Genomic DNA, 22,037 nt, shown 5'->3' with positions numbered 1-22,037 from the left:
TGTTTTACAATGGAAAATATAATGATACTCGTCCGCAATGTTTTTAGAAGTGCCTAACTGTCACGTTCTCTCGTCTCTTGCAATATTATACCAGCGGCCCGTCTCAGTAGGTTAATTATTGTTACATGTTCTAAATCTCAACAGTGGTAATGAAATACGTTTTGGGAGGACGAGATATTCATCAAACTTAGTAAACGACTTTAGATGTTGATAGTAAATTCCCTTGGGGCTAGAAACAATGTCATTGTGCCAGTTTGGGATAAACTGATCCTTAAGAACATATTCAACTTTTGATACCAGCCACTGTTTTTGTGCAAGTTGATGAATTTGGATTTTCAAAAACATAAGAGAGTCCAGTAGTGTCTAATATATTTTTAACGTGCTGTAGCCAGGGATTATATTTTTTATTTGTTCTTCTTTGGAATGATAGGTAATTGTAAGTTAAGTTGGTAAGCTTAAAAACACATTCTTGGTAAGTTAACTTGTGCCAAAAGTTTAGTGAACATTTATATACCATAATTCTAATAGGGAATCTTCCTAGTTCCCCATACAGCATGAAGCGAGGGGTTGAATTTCTTAATCCTGTAATGAGTAAGAATTTTCTCTGAATTTTCTCTGAATTTTCAAGGTTTTCGAAAGGCCACACTTCAGCTCCGTAGGTCAAGAGTCGTGTTACCATTGAGTCAAATGCTGACAATGAGCAATCTAATGGCAAGTCTAACTTTCTAGCTTTCTAACTAAATTATACATTGCTTCCGAAGCACTATTACTTACAGTTTGGTGATACTTTCTAGCTTTCTAACTAAATTATACATTGCTTCCGAAGCACTATTACTTACAGCTTTGATACTCGAAACGAGTTGTCTGTTTCTATGGAGCGTTACACCGAGGTAGGTATAACTATCAACTACTTCAAGTAACATACCATCCAAATGGAATTTTTTTTTTGTGCTTTTTGATGGTCCTCCCTTAAATATTACTATCTTAGGTTTGCTTATATTCACTTTTAGCTTCCATGAATCACAGTAGTTCTTAAATGAGTTCAAAGAGTCTTGTAGTCCCTTTGGCGATTCATCAAATATTATAGTATCCGCGTGTAAAAGAACTAATAACTTTACAAATATCACCAAATTTTCGTCTTCAGTATAATATAACATTTTTGATTAAATGTCATTTTTTATACTTACCTGGTAGAAAGCCAACAATGCCCACGTGAGTGGCGCTTACTCAATTTCTCTCATAACACAGTCTACAAAAAGTAGAGACGCGAGGTCAACATACGGGCGGTAGGTCACCCAGGTCACGAGATGACCTGGACACGTCATTCCCTTACCCAGCGAGGCAGACAACAAAACCCTCAGGAGGGGAGGCTGGGCGGGAACTCCCGACTGTTGGCTTTCTACCAGGTAAGTATAAAAAATGACATTTAATCAAAAATGGTATATTTTTTACATACTTATCAGGTAAGAAAGCCAACAATGCCCAGAATGGCAGAGGCGGAGGGCTGAGAGCGTGGACGCGAGACCTCGCCCGTGCGTCTCTACGTAAAGAGGAACCAAGAAACCCTGAGGAGAGCGATCCACCGGCATCCGCCTCCGCACTATAGGGCGGGTAGGACACCAACCGCTGTCCGGACATCTCCGATAAGGAGGAGGGATCGGCCGACAACCCCGGAAGGGAAACCCAACACGAGAAAAGACAGCTCAACACTGAAGGAGTGGAGAGAAGCAACAGAAAAGTTTATTTGAGGCAAAAAGGGTGTGTAGCTGAGGTCCCCAGCTTGGCACCATACGAGAGGCGGGGGAGTGTAGGCCACCTAAAGAGGAGCAGCCCCGCGCCGAATTAAAGGGTAAGGACCCCCCGTTCTTTGCTGGGCAAAGACCTGGGGTCCTAGCCTTGAAATGCCCGCCAGATCCTCGTTGGAGAGGGTTCGTAAATAGTGGTTGGCGAACACCAAGCCAGACTTCCAGAAGCAGCCCGCCATGATGTCCGCCACCGCAATGTTGCGGTGATAAGCCATGGTGGCCGAGACGGCCCTGATCTCGTGTGGGTTGGTTCGAGTCGGAAGAGGTCTGTCCTGGCCTTTGTAGGCCTCTATGATGGCCGACCGAAGGTATACCCCAAGAGCTCTCCGATCAATCTCCCTTTTGCTCCTCTGGGAGTGAGGGAGGAAGAGCCTCCGCCGCCCCTGCCTAAGGGAGCGGGTACGGTCGGTATACACTCGGAGAGCCCTGACAGGGCAGAGAGAGAGTGCTCCCTCCTCCGTCGGGTCTACCAGCGGCCCTAAGGAAGGGATGTGGAAGGTACGTCCCAGTTCGTCTGCCTGTTGGTTCTTGCAAACGAAGTCGGGGGCGAGGCCCAAGGACGCAGATCCTCCATCCGTGGCCTCAAATCTCAGGAGATCCACCTGAAGAGCGTGAAGCTCCGATATTCGGGCCGCCGAGGCCATGGCCACTAGAAAGGTGGTCTTCACCGTGACGCGGAGGAGGGGAGCCTTTTCCAGAGGCTCATAAAAATCTGACTTGAGGTGGTCAAGGACCACTGCCAGATCCCACTCAGGAGCCCTCGGCTTACGCCGACCCTCCGCCTGTCGGAAAGACTTGATGAGCTCCCTCAGTACAGAAATGTCCAGTCCCGGCGACCTCTTCCTTATAACGGACATGATGGCCGCCAGATTGGTGTTAATGGAGGAGGCCTTGAGCCCTCGAACGTTGCGCAAGTGAACCAGATAATCAGCTATCTGGGGAAGAGTGGCAGAACCGGCCTCCACGCCGTTGTCTTCACAGAAGGAGGAAAAGGAACCCCACTGGAAGTCGTAGAGCTGCTGCGTGGTTTTCCTCTGTGAGGAAGCCAAGGCCGAGGATACTCGCTTGGAGTATCCACTGTTCCTGAGCCCCCTTTGAATACAAGCCAAACGTGCAGATCGAATACCTGAGGCTTGGCTTCCTTATGAGAAGGTCCCTCCGGTGAGGGATCTGAACGGGATCCTGCAGACAGAGTCTGTGAAGGGGAACGAACCAGGGCCGGGCAGGCCACATGGGAGCCACCAGAAGCAGTCTGATGGACTTGGTGGTCTGAAGCTTGGCCACTACCTGTGCTAGAACCGCTGGGGGAGGGAAGGCATAAGCGTCCATCCCTTCCCACTCTAACGACAGTGCATCGACGGCCCAGGCCGCTGGGTCCGGCACGGGGGATACATAGATCGGGAGCTGGCAGTTCAGCCTGGTGGCAAACAGATCCAACATGGGCCTGCCGAACTGGAGACAGAGGGACTGAAACGTCCGCGGGTTCAGTTGCCACTCTGTCGAAGGAGGCGCGTCTGGCCGGGAGAGAACATCTGCCAGGACGTTCTTGGCTCCTGGAATGTGAACTGCACGGATGCTCAGGCAGAGCCTGTCTACCAGTTCGAACAGGCGGAGGGTCAGGTCTAGGAGAGGAGTGGCTCTGGTGGAGCCTTGACGGTTGATCGTCCAGGCTGCGACTGAGCTGTCCGTGTGGACCAGTAAGGTCTGGTGCCTGAGGGGAACGGACCAATGGAGGATGGCAAGTCGTACGGCGTCCAACTCCAGCACATTGATGTGCCGGTCCTGCTGGGCTGCCGACCAGGTACCTGCCGTCTGGTCCGACCCCAAGTGAGCGCCCCATCCTTGGGTGGAGGCGTCCACGAAAAGGTGACTGGTCGGGAGAGGTGTCCTTAGGGGAACTCCTTTGAGGACGTTGTCGTCCACTTGCCACCAGGTGAGGAAGTGTCTGAGGTGAGGTGGGAGACTTATTGGGTGAAGACAGTGGGTCTCCCTGACGTGCTCGTTGAGGAACACCTGAAGAGGTCGGAGCATCAGCCTCCCCCTTATGGTTAGGTCCTGGGCTGACGTCAGGAGGCCCAATATCCGCTGCCACTGCCTGAGGGACAGGGGCTCTGATAGTGCCCGAGTCATCAGGGGCGCTAGCCTGGTCATCCGCTCCTTGGGTACAAAAGCCTTGAAGGCTACTGTATCCAGTATGGCACCTAGGTATTGGAGAGAGGTGGTTGGTACCAGGTCCGACTTCTCCAGGTTCACTAGCCACCCTAGGCGTCGAAGGAGGTGGATGACGAGGTCCCGTTGCGCCTCGAGAATGGAGGGCGAAGGGTTGTGAGCGAACCCATCGTCCAGGTACATAAGGAATTGGACCTGGAGTTCGTGGAGGAACTGGACGATGGGTTGGGTCACACGAGTGAACAGCCATGGGGCAGAGGAAATCCTGAACGGGAGGACATTCGACTGAAAGTGCCTGCCCCCCAGGACGAAACGGAGGTACCTGCGATCCGCCAAGTGAATGGGGATGTGCAGGTATGCATCCTGGAGGTCGAGGGACACCATGTAGTCCGAGGGCTCCAGTAACCGCATGGCTGATGGAACAGTCAAGAGTCGAAAATATGGCGGCTGTTCGAGGTAGGAGGAGTTGAACTCCTTCAAGTCGTGAATCAGCCGCCATTTCCTCGACTTGCGTTTGGGCCTGACAAAAACGGGGGAATAGAACCCGGGAGTCAGATCCTGGAGGGGGATTTCCTGAACTGCCCCCTTGGAGACTAGAGACTCCACCTGCTCTAAGGTGAGTTGGAACCTGACCGAGTCCATCGGACGTTCCACCGGAGAGCAGGTTAGAGGGGGCGGAGAGGAGATCGGGATGCGAATGATAGGTGGCGGAAGGATTGGCGGGCACCAAGAGTCACTTCTTCTTGGACGTCCACTTGCCCTTGTTCCGCTTCCGCGGAGTGCCCTTGCTGGGGGTTTGGAATCCCTGGTTAGCCTGGCTGGGCTGGTTGGACTGGTTCGTGGGTCCTCGGCCACGACCTCCGAACCGAAAGTCCACCTTCCCTGTCCGCTTCCTAGGAGTGGATTGGTCTGCTGGAGGACCTCCCTGACGCTTGCGGGGGATGGAGCCTGCTGAGGGTCCGCCACCCGTCATGATCCGATTGGTTAGGTCCTGCTGCTGGATCTCATGGCGAGTGCGGAGAGCTTCTGGGATTTCCCCCGCGAACAAGGTGTCTGCCGACACTGAGGCGTGACGGAGGGAGTCCCTAATCTCCGGAGGGAGATTAGTGTGCCCCAGGAAGCCTTCCCGTCTGAGGTTGGTAATGGCAGCTGAAATCCTAGCAGCCGACAGGGTGACTTGTGCCACTCCGCCAGCTACCGCTCCAAATGCCCTATACAGAGGTTCCTCACCCTGTTCCATCCCTGCCTCCTTGGCGAAAGTGGCCATAGCTTGGCAGGCGTGAGCAACATAGTTGCTCAGCCCCACAATGGATCTGGCCTCCTTGTCCAAATGGATAAGGTGATTGTCCGACACCTTGTGGGGTACCCCAGCAGAAGCAACACGAGAGATATCGGGATCCAAGGAGGGAGGATCTAAAGGAATGGGCGAGTTCGCCACTGGAAGCCTGATCCTCTGTTTGTCTGAGAGGAGGAGCTGAGGGGTAAGGCGACCTGGTCCGGCGGTGGCAACAGCCTCCTTCAGTTCCTTAGCGGCTGCTTCAAGGAAGCGGTGCGGAGGGAGGACTTTCCGAGGGGAGAGAACACAGTCTTCAGGGCAGAAAGACTCGCCTCTCGCCCTAGAAGCGGCAGAAGGTTGATCGTCCACCTCCGCCAACACCACACCGGTGTATTCCGCAATTGCCTCCAGTCTAGACGCAGAGTCAGAGACTGGAGGGTTAGGCTCTGGGAGGACAGGGTCGCTGTCATCTCCCACCTCCTCCGGGAGGATAGGAATAAGTGGAGGGTCTCTTGTGTTAATGAACTCCCTAGAGGGGGAGGACCTGGGAGAAGGAGAGCGCCTCGGGGAGTGAACAGGCGTCCGCCTCCGGAGGCGGAGCGGAGAGGAGGGTTCCGCGGAACGAGCCGATGTGGGCGGACCAAGGCGTTGATCAAGGATGGACTCCACTAACCCTTTAACGGAAAGGAGAAGCCTCTCTGAGCGAACCTGCTCCCTGTTACGAGACTTCTTCGCTTTTTTCTCCTTCCTTCTCTTCTTCTCCTTCCTCCCCTCCGGTGATACGGCTACGTCCTCCCTCAGGAGGGGCCGAGAGGGAGAGACGGAACGGGAGCGAGTATCGCTCCCCTCTGGCATAGTCCTGATGGGGTCCGACTCCATTCCTGACTGAGAGTCGAACTCCTCCGCCTCCTCGTGAATAACTAACTCCTCTGATGCGGAGGGAGAAGGAGGGCGGATGGGAGAGCGAGGCACCGATCGTCTAGATGACGCCGAAGACACTGGCGAACCTGCGGAAGGCGCTGCCTTCTTCCGATGAGACTCCCTCTCGCTCTTCCTAAGTACTGCCAGGTACTGACGAAAGTCCCGCTCAGAGAGGACCTCACACTCTGCACAAGTGTTATCCGCAGCGCAGGGACTCTTGCAAAGCCTACACAATGTGTGAGGATCCCACTTAGCCGACTTCCTTGTGCCGCACTGAGTGCAGAAGGAGGCGAATACCATGGTGGAACGCACGACAGGGTACGCTGCCGAGGGGTGACGGCAGAGTAAACTCCTATCCGAGGAGGATAGGCACGTCACAAGCGAAAGGTCCGACCAGGCGGAAGGTTCGCCTGTCCTCCGCCTCTCTGTCAAGGCGAAAGGTCCGCCAATGCTCCTCTACACCACACAGGGGTTGAGGGGAACGACAGAAGAATCTCCTAGCGAAGGGTCCGCCTAGGCGGAGGGTCCGCCTGACCTCCGCTACTGCGCACAAAGGCGCAGGTGAACGATAGTTAAGGAACCCCTAACGAAAGGTCCGCTCGGGCGAAGGGTTCGCCTATCCGCCAATCCGCCTATCCGCCAGCGAGTAACGCGGAAGCCCGACAAGGGTCCGAGTGCACGAGCCACACAAGCGTGAACCGAGACACAATCGGGACACCCGTGAAGCACGTGCAAGTGGGACGACGGCCGACGACCCACAAACTGCTGGCAAGAAAGAAAAAATCAGCTAGTCGCAGATAACGAAAAAACACCTAAAAGCGACTAGAATGATGATAGTAGAGAGAGAGAGAGAGAGAGAAATATAGAAAAATGCAATAAACAAAGCACACACTTAACTAGAATCCAGTAGAGCGGCCAAGCAACACGTCTTGACTCGCTCGTCTCTAGTAAGGGAATGACGTGTCCAGGTCATCTCGTGACCTGGGTGACCTACCGCCCGTATGTTGACCTCGCGTCTCTACTTTTTGTAGACTGTGTTATGAGAGAAATTGAGTAAGCGCCACTCACGTGGGCATTGTTGGCTTTCTTACCTGATAAGTATGTAAAAAAAATAGATTTACACCATTACAGTCTGAATGAAGTAAGTGAGATTTACATTTATGAAAATGGAAAATTAATTAAAAGCGGTGACAGATTTTCTAATTGTCTGACGCCATTGTTACATGAGAAATGAGTGAGAGAGTGAGTGAGTTTAGTTTTACGCCGCTTTTAGCAATATTCCAGCAACATCACGGCGGGGGACACCAGAAAATGGACTTCACACATTGTACCCATGTGGGGAATCGAACCCGGATTTTCGGCGCAACGAACGAACGCTTTAACCGCTGGGCTATCCCACTGCCCCTACATGAGAAATAGCTTGATACCTCACTATTACATTGTATAAGTGATTTGATATTATTATACATTGATTTGACAAGATTCAGGAATTTACCCTCTATACCAATCGTCTGCATTTTTGTCCACAATCCTGCTCTCCAAACAGTATCAAAAGCTTTTGTAAAGTCTATAAAGGCACAATAGAGCTTTTGTTTCCTATCTTTCAAGGTTTGCATTAAGTTAAAAATAATGAAAAAACATTATCAACGGTGGAGAATGACTTTCTGAACCCAGCTTGGGCAGGTGTTGAAATATTATTGTATCCAAGAAATTTGAAAGACCATTGTTTAATATTTTGGTGAACAATTTTCCAAAATAGCTAAGTAGCGTAATTGGTCTAATGAGTTAGAATCAGCTTTATCGCCTTTTTTATAAATCGGCTTAATTATTCCCGTTACCCATGCTTCGTAGAACACCTGTTTCAAATATGATATTAAATAGCTCAACTAACAATGAGACAATCAGGTCAACACTACCTATAAAATATTCATTTTCTATCAATTCTATCTCCGATGCCTTACAGATGAATTGCACGAGTATCGCGCATTAAATTGCTGAAAAGCATGTGCAAATATCGATGCATTATGGTGTACAGTTTTGTTACAAATTTGCCAATTTATTATTTATTGACCTCATGACAATAATCTTTTCAACGTGACAAACTTTGTTGCACAATACATCATTACATGTGTAAACAGTACCTTCTAACAGTATGACATATTTTGCAACATCTTGCTTAAAACGGTCGACTGAAGTAATTCTGTGTGGCTGCATTTACACCCGTGCGTCTAAACTGTTGATGGATAGTACTGTAGTGCACGGGACTAAACAACACTTCATCTTACCATAGTTGACAAGTCACGAGTGACAGTCTACTCAAAGAGACTTTAAATCATCCTCACTCGTTAATGTTAGTCCAAGAAACAGGGATAGGAAACCCAAATGTAAATCCCACATTTGATAGCAAACTGTTTTCTTTGTTTTTTTTCTACTGACTTTTAGAAACGTCTGTGTGCTGCAGGGACAACCATGTTAAAAGTGCATTACCTGTCGACAGACCAGCTGTAACAACTCGTCTTGGTATCACCTACTGTAGTGTCCAGCAGCTCCGCACACAGCAGAACCTGTAACGAGTTTGAGGGTATAGCGCTGAAAGTGTGTGAGTGAGTGAGTTTCACGCTGTTTCCAGCAATATGCCATCGATATCACGGCGGATGACATGAGAAATGAGTTCGGTGTGTGGAGTTTAAATAACTAGGCTACCTCACTGCCCCACACTGAATGTTCTAAAGGTAAAAAAGTGTAGTTAAAGGATTGCTACGCAAGGCACAGAACGATATTATCTAATCTGGCACACAATGACCTATTAACATAGGATTAAGAGCCCTTGATAGTATTGAAAATATAGGCTGAATGCAGTTATTGATCTCGAGGTACTATTACTAAAATCCCACTACACTCTGCAATCAGATGATGCTTGCGTTCAGCTTTTACGAGCACACGGTATCAAAACTAGTTTACAGTGATTTATAAATAGATCCTCATTATATATAGGCGAGGGTCTCTGCTTTTACCAGACGTTTATGTTCTGAAAATGGGGTGGGTCGCTTTCATTATCACTCTAGACCACATACCTTTAGGCTCCGAGTAATCAGCAGTCGAAGGCTCAAATGACTCTCGCTCATATCACCTACCGTATACTATTTAAAATGGTCATGGGTGATATACTACACACTAAACACACATCTCCCTGTTTTCCGCACTTAATTATAAGTCTGCATAATCCGAATTCTTTATAAAAAAATATACTCGTACACACAGAACCGTCCTGAATGTGGCAGGAATCCGACGATCAATGTGGCTATTTATTATATTGTCCGCATTTTGTACGAACTGACACAAAACCCAACAAATATTGTCGTGCAATATCATGACATGATATGAAATGACATGTCATGACATCTCATGATTTTACACGACATATCAAAACAATACATCATAATACATGACAATGCATGGCATGACATTACATTGCATGACGACACATTACATGACCACATGTTATGACATGTGGCATGAGATAATATAACGTGACAATACATGACAATGCATGATGTGGCATTATATTGCATGACAAGACATAACATGACATAACATGACATAGCATGATATGAGACATAATGTCATGGCATGTCATGTGTTATAAATATCAAGACATGCCATGTGTAGGCAATGTCATGACATGTCATGTGTTGTCACGCAATGTAAAACTCTTGTCATGTAACATCATGTCATGTCGTTGCACAAGATGCATAAGTCGGGGACATGACATGACATGACATGACATGACATGACATGACACGTTGTGATAAACGTCCTCATAAACACTTGCCAATACCCATATTCGTCCCTTTCCACACCTAAACTCACTGCGGAAGTCTTTGTTTTAATCGTTTTGGCAGATGCATTAAAGCATTGGAAGAGTAAACTGTGAAAATATTATGAAAGGTGTTTAGATGGAACTTCAATCTGTGAACATTTTGTAAGTTAGGGTTACATATTTAGGAATATCGGCCGTTACGATAGACGGCAGATGGTACGTAGATCTCTGGAAATAACGCGAAAGAAACAGTCGCGACAATATCAAGGACAGAAAAGATGACAGATCACCGAGACCAGATACGCATGTATGTACTGTTGTCTGCCAACATGTATCATACGTACAGTCATCAATTAGCGAGGCGTGATGCTATGGCTGCATGGCTGATGAGCAAGGTCAAGGTTCATGTTGCAGCTAGCGAACCAATCAGCACGACGGGAGTGGAGCCAACAAAGGCTTTTCCAGCGAGGCAACCAGCTACGTTTACCTCTTTCATAAAAATGTGTTTTGTGGTAAAATGCATAGTGACTGGAAGGTTGTTGGCTTTCCAGAGCCCCATCTTACGGATGAAAACACAGTTTTGTAAGTTATGCGTGGTTTGGTCATAACAGACCAATTAGAAGAGAAATCTTGGAATCCACGTACAGCATCTCGTGATTTTTTAGATGTTGTTCAGAACATAGACTTGCACAAGTCTCTGGTGCAATAGTTAATAGTTTAAAGGATAATTTCTAAAGAAAAATATCAATAACAACCTGGGGTCCTTACTGCCTCTTATCTAGACTTGCCGCTTTGAAAGATACAATGAGTGGGTTAGGCATTGGGCAAGGCTATTGTAAACAAGGCAGTGAGGTTTTGTAGGGGACTATGGGAATCGGCCTTACATAATTCTGTATCAAGGAGCTTAGCATTTGCGCTAGATTACCGCTTCGTCTCTGATTATATTATAATGTCGGCAGCGACATATATTCCCATTTAAATGAAAAGGGGCCCTTGTGAGTTGGGAGAGAAATCGGTCTCGAGACCGATCTGAAACAATGCAGGGACGGCTAGGCGGTATGGAAAATAATGCGGTTCAGTGACGCTGGGACAAACTGGATTTGTGCGTCGGATAGTACGCCAGTTAGCCCTGCTCCTATGCCATACTATACATATATATTATAGATCAAGGCACGTCAAGATATGGGAACAGTACAGGACCCCATTTAAGCACGCTTGTTATAGATATTATCGTAGAAACCAAGTTAATTATTACCTGAGAGACTCGCATACGTTTTGGAGACTGTACACGACCGATTTAGTTCTCTGCAACAGCTCTGAAAGCATTTTCTTACGTGGATCATATTATTCAAAGACAAATGTCAGATTGAAATGGCAACGTGCATTTTACATGTCACTCTTTGTATACAGATTACTAGTCGGCAGCTTCGTTTCAAGGGATGATGATGATTACCATTATTATATCAGGAAAGAAGTGAAAAACACAGTATTTGTAAGTAGAAAGAAGATTTGATTGCGTCAGTAAATCAAGGTTACAGTTTAAGGGTGAGCTGTCACACCGAGCGCAATACAAATAGAATCGGGGTTACCACAGTTTCGGGATATGAAGAAGTGAGTGAGTGAGTTTAGTTTCACGCCACCATTCACAACATTCCAGAAACAACAAACTTCCGGGGGACAATAGAAATGGGTATGACACATCATACCCATGTTGGGGATAGAACCCTTGGCTAAACGTGACGAGCGAACGCTTGAGCCACTAAACTACACCACTGCCCATGGGAATAGAGAAACGTTAAGAGCATATTTTAGGATATGTTGCAGTAAAATAAGTTCATTTCAGACTCCAAATGTTAGTCTACGTTTAAGGGTAGCTGAGGGAATAGACGCTGTACAACCAATTCAAGTTATACATATTTCAACCAAGTTGTCACGTGTCCATCATTCCTATTCTATAAGAATTGTTCGTATATGTCAGGGTAAAGTATACATAGCAACCCTTCCTTCTCTTAGACGGCATATATAACCGACGTGATTTGAAGGAAAAGAAAAAGACGTGTGAGTTCAGCTGAAGAAGAAGAAGAAAGAGGAGGGGGAGGAGAAGAGGGAGAAGACGAAGAAGAAAAGTAACTTTATTAATGTACTGAATTCACATACAAATCACAAAGTACAAAGCAGCTGACTGAAACATCATCCGGCCACTAAGTCTAAGATATGCAGTCGAACCTTGTTATCTTCAAGTCCGTTTTCTCGAATGTGTCGATATCTCGAACGTGTGGATATCTCGAACCTAATCTCAGGAGCCAACAGCCTCACTCTGAAAATACATATACATTTGCCCTCTTATCTCAGAACAGATATAAAATACATAACCCTATCTTAATATATTGCCTCGTCACGTGAGGGCAGTACAAGAATTTTGAAACTAATAAAGCTGTGAGAAAATAATAAAGCTGTGAGAATTATTTTGCAATTCCAGACTGAATACAGAACTATAATTTTGTCAAGTCAGACATAAATGATGCTGTTTTACGCCGTCGCTTTTAGCAATATTCCAGCAATATCACGGGGTGGTTGGGGGGAGGAACACCAGAAATGGGATTCACACATTGCACCAATGTGGGAAGTCGAACCCGGATCTTCGGTGTCACGAACGAACGATTTAACCACTATACTACACCACCATCCCATTGTACTGCATACGGGTATTGCCTACATGTAGGTATACTATTAACTTTTGCTGAACTTTGCATTGGTTCAGCAACTTTCATCAAAATATACGCCTTGGTACATTTGTATTTGTTGTCAAATTACGTTTTCATGTGTATACTTTTTGTATTGTGACAAAGCATGTTGTTCAAGAAGCACACTGTAGTACGCGTGTTTTAACTCGAATATCTGCACATCACAATACCAGTGTGGAAAGCAATGCAATATGCACATATAATAAGATATATATTAAGTCCTCAATATGTGCGTACACACAAAGCCAGTAGAGTCATGAGCACACATAATACAAGCCGACGCAAAAACGAAAAGTCTCAGGTAAGCATTACCAATAAAGTTCAAACATGCACAGACACATTAAGACAGAAAGACACGCACAGGCGTGAAAAACATATCGGAATAAATAATTACTGCAAACAAATGCACACTTCGTCCTCCGGGCTGTTTGTAATATTACGGACATAACAGCCAACCATGAAAACAACACATTCTTTAACATCATATGTAGACAAAGAACAGTTAGATAGTTGGGTCATAGTTTCAGAGTAACACCTGCCTGAAAATTATGATATAAAAGACAGTGAATAGATACGTGGAATAGGGAGCCTTTGTACAAGGCGATCTTAGCGTTATGGTGACGGTAACCCTTAGACTTAAGGTATTATTAGGGCAAAGGTTCTTTTGTACAACGGCACCCATAACAACAGCATGAACTACTGTGCGTTTTTAATGAAAAATAAATACTAGGAATAATACCAGTTACACGGTCCTTGACATGGAGTATATGGTCCATTTTCTTACAGCAGTCTATAAAGAGGGGTCTGTCTGTGGGTGTGTTGATAAACGTTTCGACACTCGTTTGCCAGAACCCCATAGCGAGATGCTATCATACAGGCAATGCATCGGCCAAAACATCTGCCATATGTCGACACTGAGTAGATAGGGAGTCGGATGCTACCATCCATAACAGACCGAACCAAAGTCAGTAGGAAGGAAAAAAAATTAAAAATACTAAGTCGGAAGGTAGGAGCGTGTCAGTCTGGGCGAAACATGCTTATCGAGAGGAAAACATTTTTTAATATTAACATTTTAGACTGTGTATCGAACATAACATACTGATTATTATTCAAGATTTTCGAGTCGCTTATTACAGCTTTGGTTACATATGGCCTACTTTCAAACGAACAGTCACTGTTCTCATACAACATCGTCTCGGATGACTGGAGAACGACAGTGAATCAGTCAACCGTAGATGATTACGGTGACCTTTGTTCCTATGCGGACAAACGTGTCTCGGCAGTCTCGACAAGACAAGCTAGGTTGTTATCGGTTTATTCTGGCATGACCGAGAGGCTATACGTGAACAAACGTCTTTCGACGTGTCCCGGAGTCAATCATGTTTGATGAGGACACCAGACTGAGATTAACTATAAACGATAAGTGAATGTCTTGACATTTTTACTCCATAATTACAAATACACACTACATTTATATTATTTCATGTTTGAACTGGTTTAACAATCCGTAGAAACTTGATTGGGATTATTAACATGTAATAACACTAATAAGTGAATTATTATGCCCCTTGGCTAGTGAGAAGAAAATGCATGCCATTACATAAACTTCGAGTGCTTAACACTGAAGCTTTAACGTCATTCACGTGTGTTGTTATGGAAGAGTGCCTACTGATGTAATAGTTCAATATATAATTCTGGGTCAATAATTCAAACATGGGCAAATCATTTCATTCAAACACAAAAATCTATATGTGTTTACTGCTTGACCTGCCAGTTGTAACCTATGTTTGTAATCTGACACGACAACATACCAGTGGTCAGGCGTATATGAAGTTGGACATACAGTAGTCAGGCGCATTTGAAGTCAGATACACCAATAGTGAGGTGTATATGAAGTCAGACACACCAATAGTGAGGTGTAAATGAAGTCAGACACACCAATAGTGAGGTGTATATGAAGTGAGACATACCAATAGTAATATACATATATACATATATATATATATATATATATATATATATATATATATATATATATATATATATATATATATATATATGCATGTATGCATGTATGTATTATGCATATATATATATATATGCATGTATGTATGTATGTATGTATATATATATATATATATATATATGCATGTATGTATGTGTGTGTGTGTGTGTGTGTGTGTGTGTGTGTGTGTGTGTGTGTGTGTGTGTGTGTGTGTGTGTGTGTGTGTGTGTGTATGTAACTAGGTATACCAGGAGTCAGGTACATATGAATTTAGAAATACCAGTAGTCAGGTGTATATCAAGACAGACATACCAGTACTCAGACATATATATATATATATATATATATATATAACTAGACATATCACCAGTCAGGAGTATATGCCGTCAGACATACCAGTGGTCAGGTGTAAATGAAGGTAGACACATCAGTACTCTGGTGTACATGAAGTCAGACATACCAAGTCTATATTTATTAACTTTATACATACAAGTTACCCAGTTACATAACTTATCTATTTATACAACTTAATACAACACCATATCACAAATCAATATTTCACAACACACATTTTACACTTAATGTCCAGTTAAATATGATACTGAGTCAATGTTTGACATTACAGTTTTGAAGTCAGTTGTTAGTTCTCTCTTGTACTTGTCAAGGGCAGAGTCCTTACTCGGATTAATCCAGGTCGTTTGTGGAGAATGTATTATACGTTATGTAATGTGCAAGTGACTGCGTGTGAAGTGTAAACTGATAATATGTTTATTATTATCAAGCCGCAACGTGCCATGAATCTATGGATTTATGGATTTATGAATTCATGCATACGACTAACGTATCCGTAGCGTTTATACCTGGATGGGGGCAATGAAAACATGGTTGCTTGATAGCATTAGCTGTTAGTCCGTTGTTATATCACTCAATGTTATGTAACCCAGCTGCTGTTTCTTTTGAAGATTCGTTCGTTTTTATAGTGGATATACTTGTAACTGATACTATATCAGCTGCACAGGGGCACTTGACGGACATACATCAAGGAAACAACAACAACAACTGGAACACACTCATACGATTACTTGGCACACAAAAAACGAGGAATAATATTCCGAAACACAAGTAGAAACGTATTTGTACTCTTCAATATAACATTGATGCAAAGATTCGTGACACTGGTTGGAGCTAGTTGTCAGATAAACATTAATTTTCAGAATATCTGAGATATGTATTTTCCATTCGGCAAACGAATTTATTTATTTTTCAGCTTGATTGTACAACCTATTTTCAGTAAAAGGTACAAAGTCGCTGTTGGTTAGCACAGCAGATTTCGACATATAGTTGCGATTTCAGGGATGCCATCCGCGTATTTGAAAACCCCGCGCAATAACTCACAAACTGTCATTGAGACTTGTCGGAAATCGCTTTTGCAAGACGAACGTATGTTAATTTTTATTTAAATCGTCATATTACCTTTTGATATGGTGAAACTGTCGCATGCGTTATTTGGTGGGTTTCCACTTTGCAAACCAGCAGACCTTTACTCTCAGTCCGCACCACATCAGGTATCCGGTAGGGTGGTGTCATCCCACGGGGCCTAATATTATTTGATTAGGTACGTACAGTTCATTAGGCTATGTGGCACTTAATGCGTCACTGGGTTTATTGTTAGACCGGTCCATTATTGACCACGGAAAGGGCGAATCATAAGAAACAACGACAAAATCAAATATGTTTAACGGTAATTTGTCACATCTGTATCACTGGTTTTATTGGATAAGGGTAGATCGAACACAGGAATCATAACAATATATTATCATGTATTATGCTATCACACAAACCTGTATCATTAAGTATCTTAACACAGGTGACAAAGTGATATTGTTTATATTTATTGTTAATCACTGTTCACTTCATCGTCACTTCATCGTCATTTTTTAGGATGTGGGTGATCTCAGTTCTACCTGTCGGCTGACTTTATACTTGTGCATAGTAAGCAAATCTCCCGTCACGAGCATTGGAAATTCGTGTAACATTAACTAGTGCATTCGCCAGATATATGGATATAGATACAAACACACATACTTATAGCAAATTTGTTCCCTCTCATGTTAGTTGGAGAAGGAAGCTGAATAATATCCACTCCTTGTGAATACTCTTCCAGTAATAATAGGTCTAATCTATAGGAGGTTTCGCCCGTCTCATATTAGCTGCAGAAGGAAAGTGAATAATATCAGAGACCATATAATAGATGGCCTCTGATAATATCCACTTTTTGTGAATACTCCTCCTGTAATATTAGTTCTAATCTTATCAAGATTAACAGAAGTGCTTTCACCTATCCAAACTTGATGTTTTCACAGTAGACATGCCTCATTACTAAACTAACCCTATCAGAGTGACCCCCGTCCACTGATCAGCGGCCTCTCCCGCTCTTGTGTCACATCCCCAGTACCTCATTAATTAGGTCGTGTGGGTAACTGTAATTAGGCCTTGTAGAATTTATGACGTATGAAGTTTAGGCCTCACGGACTGTAACCAGAGTGGGTGGGGTATGACCCATTATTCATTATGTACATACCTACATAACAGGAAAATACCTGAAGCATGCCTTTGACGCTTGCTGAAGCGTAATATCAACCGTGGAAATTCGGTAGCACAGAACGAATGCTTCGTTTGTCTGTATGGCATTGATTACTCGGTTGTTAAGTCCAAGGACTAAACCCTATGCTCATTGTTGTTAACAACGACGACACATTCATAGGGATCTAAAGCACACGTCATTGTTATCACAAATACACGGATAACAGTTCAGGGCGTGGATATTTCTGTACTCACCGAACTATACATAAACGTCTTTGAGCGGCTTTTACGAGTGATACCCGCGAGGAGTCAAATCTATGGATGTTACATTTTCTATCATGAGGAATACGACATATAAGAACATAGCAGAAACGCCCGGTTCCTCACAAGTGAAAGGTAAACTTTAATTTGGTACTTAAACATATCAAAGAGCTTCGAGAACACATTCAAAACATGTATTCCCATTCTATGCTGTACTGAATATTGATCCTTAAGACAAGATATGAATCTGGACATTTCATTCAATAACATTCATTCTAATCTGGACATACGCTATTTGTCGAAGGCGTCAAGTAGTCACAGAATAATATATCAAGGTACTTTAACGGCCTTGAAGTGATACCCACGAAGCAACATTTCTGTATAATCAGAAATACCACATTTGTCTATTTTGTGAAGGCTAGAGTAACAAGTAGTCTCTGAAATGAACATGTTTTACAGTAAAAAAAAACATAAAAAAAACCCCAAAACATTTCATAATAAAAACAAATACAGCATAACGGAAAGCGGTCCTGAGACTTGCTTCATTTTCAGAAACTGTCGAAATATAGTAGACCTGCATGGCCTTTTTTGGATATATTTGTTTCAGCGTCTGTATGGCCGACTATACATCCCCGGCATCTCAGTCCCATGCTGTGATGTGTAAATACATAACAAGTGAAGTATGTGAATGTTACTGACCACACACATTTACAGCACTACCGAAGAAGGAACACGTTGCCTTGTTTTGTTTGAGAAAGCACACGCTTACACGAGCGTGTAACAAATGACGAGTGTTTTCAGACTAAACACGTAAATGGCGTATCCCATCAGCAAGCCCATGTCCACCAACATGGTAATGCATGACCGATTAAACACGACAGGAAAGTGCAGCTGACCTCTACCCTAAGGCTGGTTGCTACAGCAACAGAAGCTATCGTCAGCAGCCTTCTTGTTGCACGCTTGAACGCTTTCACACCAAGAGCAGAGAATCCAGCGTGCTGTCTGCTGGCCACTTACTGCCTAAACGTGTTTCATGAAAGAAACTTGGAGTCACACGTGCAACTAATCGAACAGAAGCCGTTGTATGACAGGATACGACAGGAATAACATCAACGACAACAGCATCAATGGTGAATTACAGGCATTATGTAGGCACCCGCACGTTGGAAGAATTCGTATCAAAATACATACCTATTGCCTCCGAAGTTCACACTGAGAAACCATCCAGTGAACGTTGGAGAAAAGAGCCGTGACTACCGTACATTCGCTCGTCCCAGTTGCAGCTCGATTTCTACGTGGAAACTGTGTCAGTGTAAGGCTCGTTCTATACCGAGAGCTGAATGGTTGTGACTGGGCTCACTGGGAGGCTTTACCCACAAGGGAGGGGCTTGTTGGGAGGAAATGGATTCTTACGGTCCTTGTGTATATGAAACATGCACGTGGGTATATTTTAGTGTTGTAGCTGTTTATTCTTCTTGCACGGTGGTCAAAATGTTCATGAACGTTGATTGTAAACAATATGATTGCTGAACAATATGGGCAAATATAAGTGTCTAAGTATTTTTCATTTTCTCAAAGAAAACACTTTTTCCTGATCCGTGGACACACATGACGTCTCTGAAATGAACATATTTAACAGAAAAAAGTCTAAACTGGATTCATAAATAAATTATAAGAGTCCGTGCATGGAAGTTTTACATTTTCAGAAATGGCCGCAATATAATCAGGATTTGATTCATATTATAGACTTGCACTGGCTTTCGTGGAATCGTTTGTTTCAGGGGCAGATCTCCATAATGCGGCAATCCTTTGCATTAGGTCACATTTCTGTTCAAAGGGTTTGATGCACGTGTTAGTGATGTCCAGGATGCTAAATCCATACATATTTGATTACAATATATCAGGAAGAGTTATGATGAATTTGTGATAAACGTTAGCGATGAAATCGCCGGAACAAGTAGGATAGTTTGTGTTGTATCCTTACGAAGCGACTGACTTGTATACAAAGAAACGACACACATAAAATTGACGCCGTCCTTCCTGTATACATAAATGTACCCTAGCCAAAGTAAATGTACAGAATTGTACCTTAGGACCACCCCATCCTGAGTCACGATGAGCGCTGAACCGGTTTCTTGAACGCGAACTTCTATTCTTGCCTGTCAAACCGCGGAAAAAATCAACGTGGCAGTGCGTGTTCGTCAGAAAGGACAATACATTTGATTATTATTAGTTGATCTTGCCCCTTAAACAAGCTATGGAATTTAAATCCAACTCATGAAAAGTTTAAATGTTAAATGAAACACAGGACTAAAAGCCGGATACTACGCCATGGAAATATATACAAAATACAGTCAGCAATATGCGCTATGACCGGGTTTACGTATGTTTGCACACATGTCCTAACTTCGGGCGTATATTGCACACAAATCTATACCTTTGAAACATATGCTCATGACACATTTTCATATGAACAAACACCTCATTCATGTATGACTTGACCGGATTGTCAGGTATTTCTAAACATGAATTGCAAAACAGACAATGCCGTATTTCCAATGCGTTCCTTTTTATTTCAGTGAGTGCTGAAATTTAGGATTTTAGACAGACAAACAGACAGACAGACAGATATTTTTTATTCAAGTCTCACCTCACACTAATATATACATAAAATGCAAGACACATAAAACATAAAAGGCGAGAACCACCCATTCAGTGTTACGAGAGATTATTCAAACATGATCAAATAAAAAATACAATGCAGTATGAAATGTACAAAGATATATAGAACCATATTAAAGCTGAGAACCATATAAAACATTCTTTCGTTTTTGTAATAAACTATCGCAGGTTTTGGAACAGACATACATCACAGATAGGCTTGAGAGAATAAACACACATTTTCTGTGTATCACTAAGATTGTTAAAACTATCACAGTTGACTACACATGTTTCTAAAAGCGTTAATCTGATTTTGTTGTATATCGGGCAGGACAGTTAAACATGGGACTCATCTTTCACATTGTCAGGGCAATTGAAACAAACTCTCTGGTTGACTTGCGCGTCGTTGTATCTTTCCGTCTCTAAATGACGTTGACACATGACCGAGAACATAACTTTCCTGAGATATAGTTGACTTTAACTATAGACTATAAACTTAAACAATCGCAGTTTATTTCCTCCAATGCCCCTCTTGCTGGTATCTCTTAGTATGCCTTTTTCCCAACCTTGAATAAAAGTCTCCATTGCTTTAGAACACAATTCGGACACCATGAAAGTAATGTTAAAGGTATTTACATGCAGGTATGAAATGATGAAGATTTGTTTTCCTGAGTTTCCCATGAGTCCTCCAGTTCCTTCTGCGTTTCCTTCGCTCAGCTTGTGTACTTGCCCACAGGAAGGTATACACGGGGGTATCCATGCCATCTGTCCCACTACAGCTGTATTTGTGAAGGCTCAGATGGCATGGCACCTTTGTGAACAACATTAACCGCAGGTATAAAGTGTTGCCTCCATATCGTGCATCTGCACTGGATAACTGGCCAAACCATCGTTTCATAGACCTTGGTTGAAATTCTGGTACCACATTCCCCGTAGCGAATCGTATTTTGCTATAAGAAGTCCCAAAGCTAGAATTGAGGAATTGGCTGCAATTTAACCTATGCGCCTATGGTCCAGAAACTCGGTAAAATGAACTCCTAGGTATGTATAGTTCTCTATACCGTCGAGGGTATTGTTGGCACATTTGAATATCCCTGTAGATCTCCTGACTGACGAGAAAGTGGACTTTTCTTGGACTCTGTGGGATTAACTGTGATATTGTTTCTTGTGCCTCAAATGCTGAGACAGTCCGGCAGTAGATTTAGATATTCTTCGTTCGTAGCGAAGGGACAATGTCGTGAGCGTAGGCTGGCCTAGGATAGCAGAGTACACGTCAGCATTTATATCAATGCCAATGGAAAGTTCTTTGATACAGTTGATACGATCGTTGATAAAGAGGTTGAAGAGAGGTGGAGATAAAAGGCAGCCCTGTGGAAGTCCACACTTGACGTCAAACCACTCAGCAATGATCCCGTTCAATCTCACACAGCTTGTGGCAGTCTCATAAAGTGAAACAATGGCTCTATACATACAACCAGAGATTCCCGGCTCACGAAGCGTCGTCCACATGCGATTCCTGTTAGTACAATCATACGTTTCCTAAAAATCCATAAATCGTCAAACGTGGCGAATGTCTTTAAACTCTTCTCCGTTTCCACAACCGAAGTGAGAGTATAGATGTGATCTGTTGTTGACCTCTTCTATCGAAATCCATCTTCTTCGTAAGATAAACTTCCTTGGAGCTCCACGAGACTGCAGAGTCTAGCGTTCAGTATGTGGCATTACAACTTGTACGTAGAGCTTGTTTAGGTGATTCCTTGGTACGCAAGGGGGTCTCTTGCATATTCTGTTG

General features: G+C 43.8%; 2 protein-coding genes across 5 annotated transcripts in view; both read right to left on the bottom strand.

Annotated features, from left to right (window-relative positions):
- Positions 1 to 22,037, bottom strand: part of LOC137272792 (solute carrier family 22 member 15-like) — a 66,675-nt gene that overhangs the window by 17,047 nt on the left and 27,591 nt on the right. The window contains exons 2-4 of one of the 4 annotated variants that reach the window (XM_067805186.1): positions 12,218 to 12,308; positions 11,247 to 11,307; positions 8,659 to 8,735 (exon numbers count right to left, since the gene is read on the bottom strand). The gene's annotated coding sequence lies outside the window, so the exon portion shown is untranslated. Of the gene's footprint in view, positions 1 to 8,658; positions 8,736 to 11,246; positions 11,308 to 12,217; positions 12,309 to 18,775; positions 18,962 to 22,037 lie in introns of those variants that run through there. The other 3 variants (XM_067805185.1, XM_067805187.1, XM_067805188.1) reach the window with 3 other exon arrangements.
- On the bottom strand, positions 1,817 to 4,616 carry LOC137271963 (uncharacterized). Its single transcript, XM_067804343.1, has 2 exons — positions 3,019 to 4,616; positions 1,817 to 2,897 (listed from the first exon to the last, which is right to left on the bottom strand). The coding sequence occupies exons 1-2, from the start codon at positions 4,614 to 4,616 to the stop codon at positions 1,817 to 1,819; spliced, it is 2,679 nt and encodes an 892-aa protein (XP_067660444.1).

This window comes from Haliotis asinina, chromosome 2 (genome assembly GCF_037392515.1).
Source record: "Haliotis asinina isolate JCU_RB_2024 chromosome 2, JCU_Hal_asi_v2, whole genome shotgun sequence".
NCBI classification, from domain to species: Eukaryota; Metazoa; Mollusca; class Gastropoda; order Lepetellida; family Haliotidae; genus Haliotis; species Haliotis asinina.
The sequence above is the reverse complement of the archived record's forward strand: the minus strand, read 5'-3'. Positions and strand labels throughout refer to the sequence as shown.

What these genes read in the sequence shown, in the direction of transcription:
- LOC137271963 (XM_067804343.1), bottom strand. Translation starts at nt 4,616, where the DNA reads ATGGACTCGGTCAGGTTCCAACTCACCTTAGAGCAGGTGGAGTCTCTA. An exon ending in ATGTGGCCTGCCCGGCCCTG is followed by an intron (nt 2,898 to 3,018) that starts GTTCGTTCCCCT and finishes TTGTATTCAAAG; the next exon opens with GGGGCTCAGGAACAGTGGAT.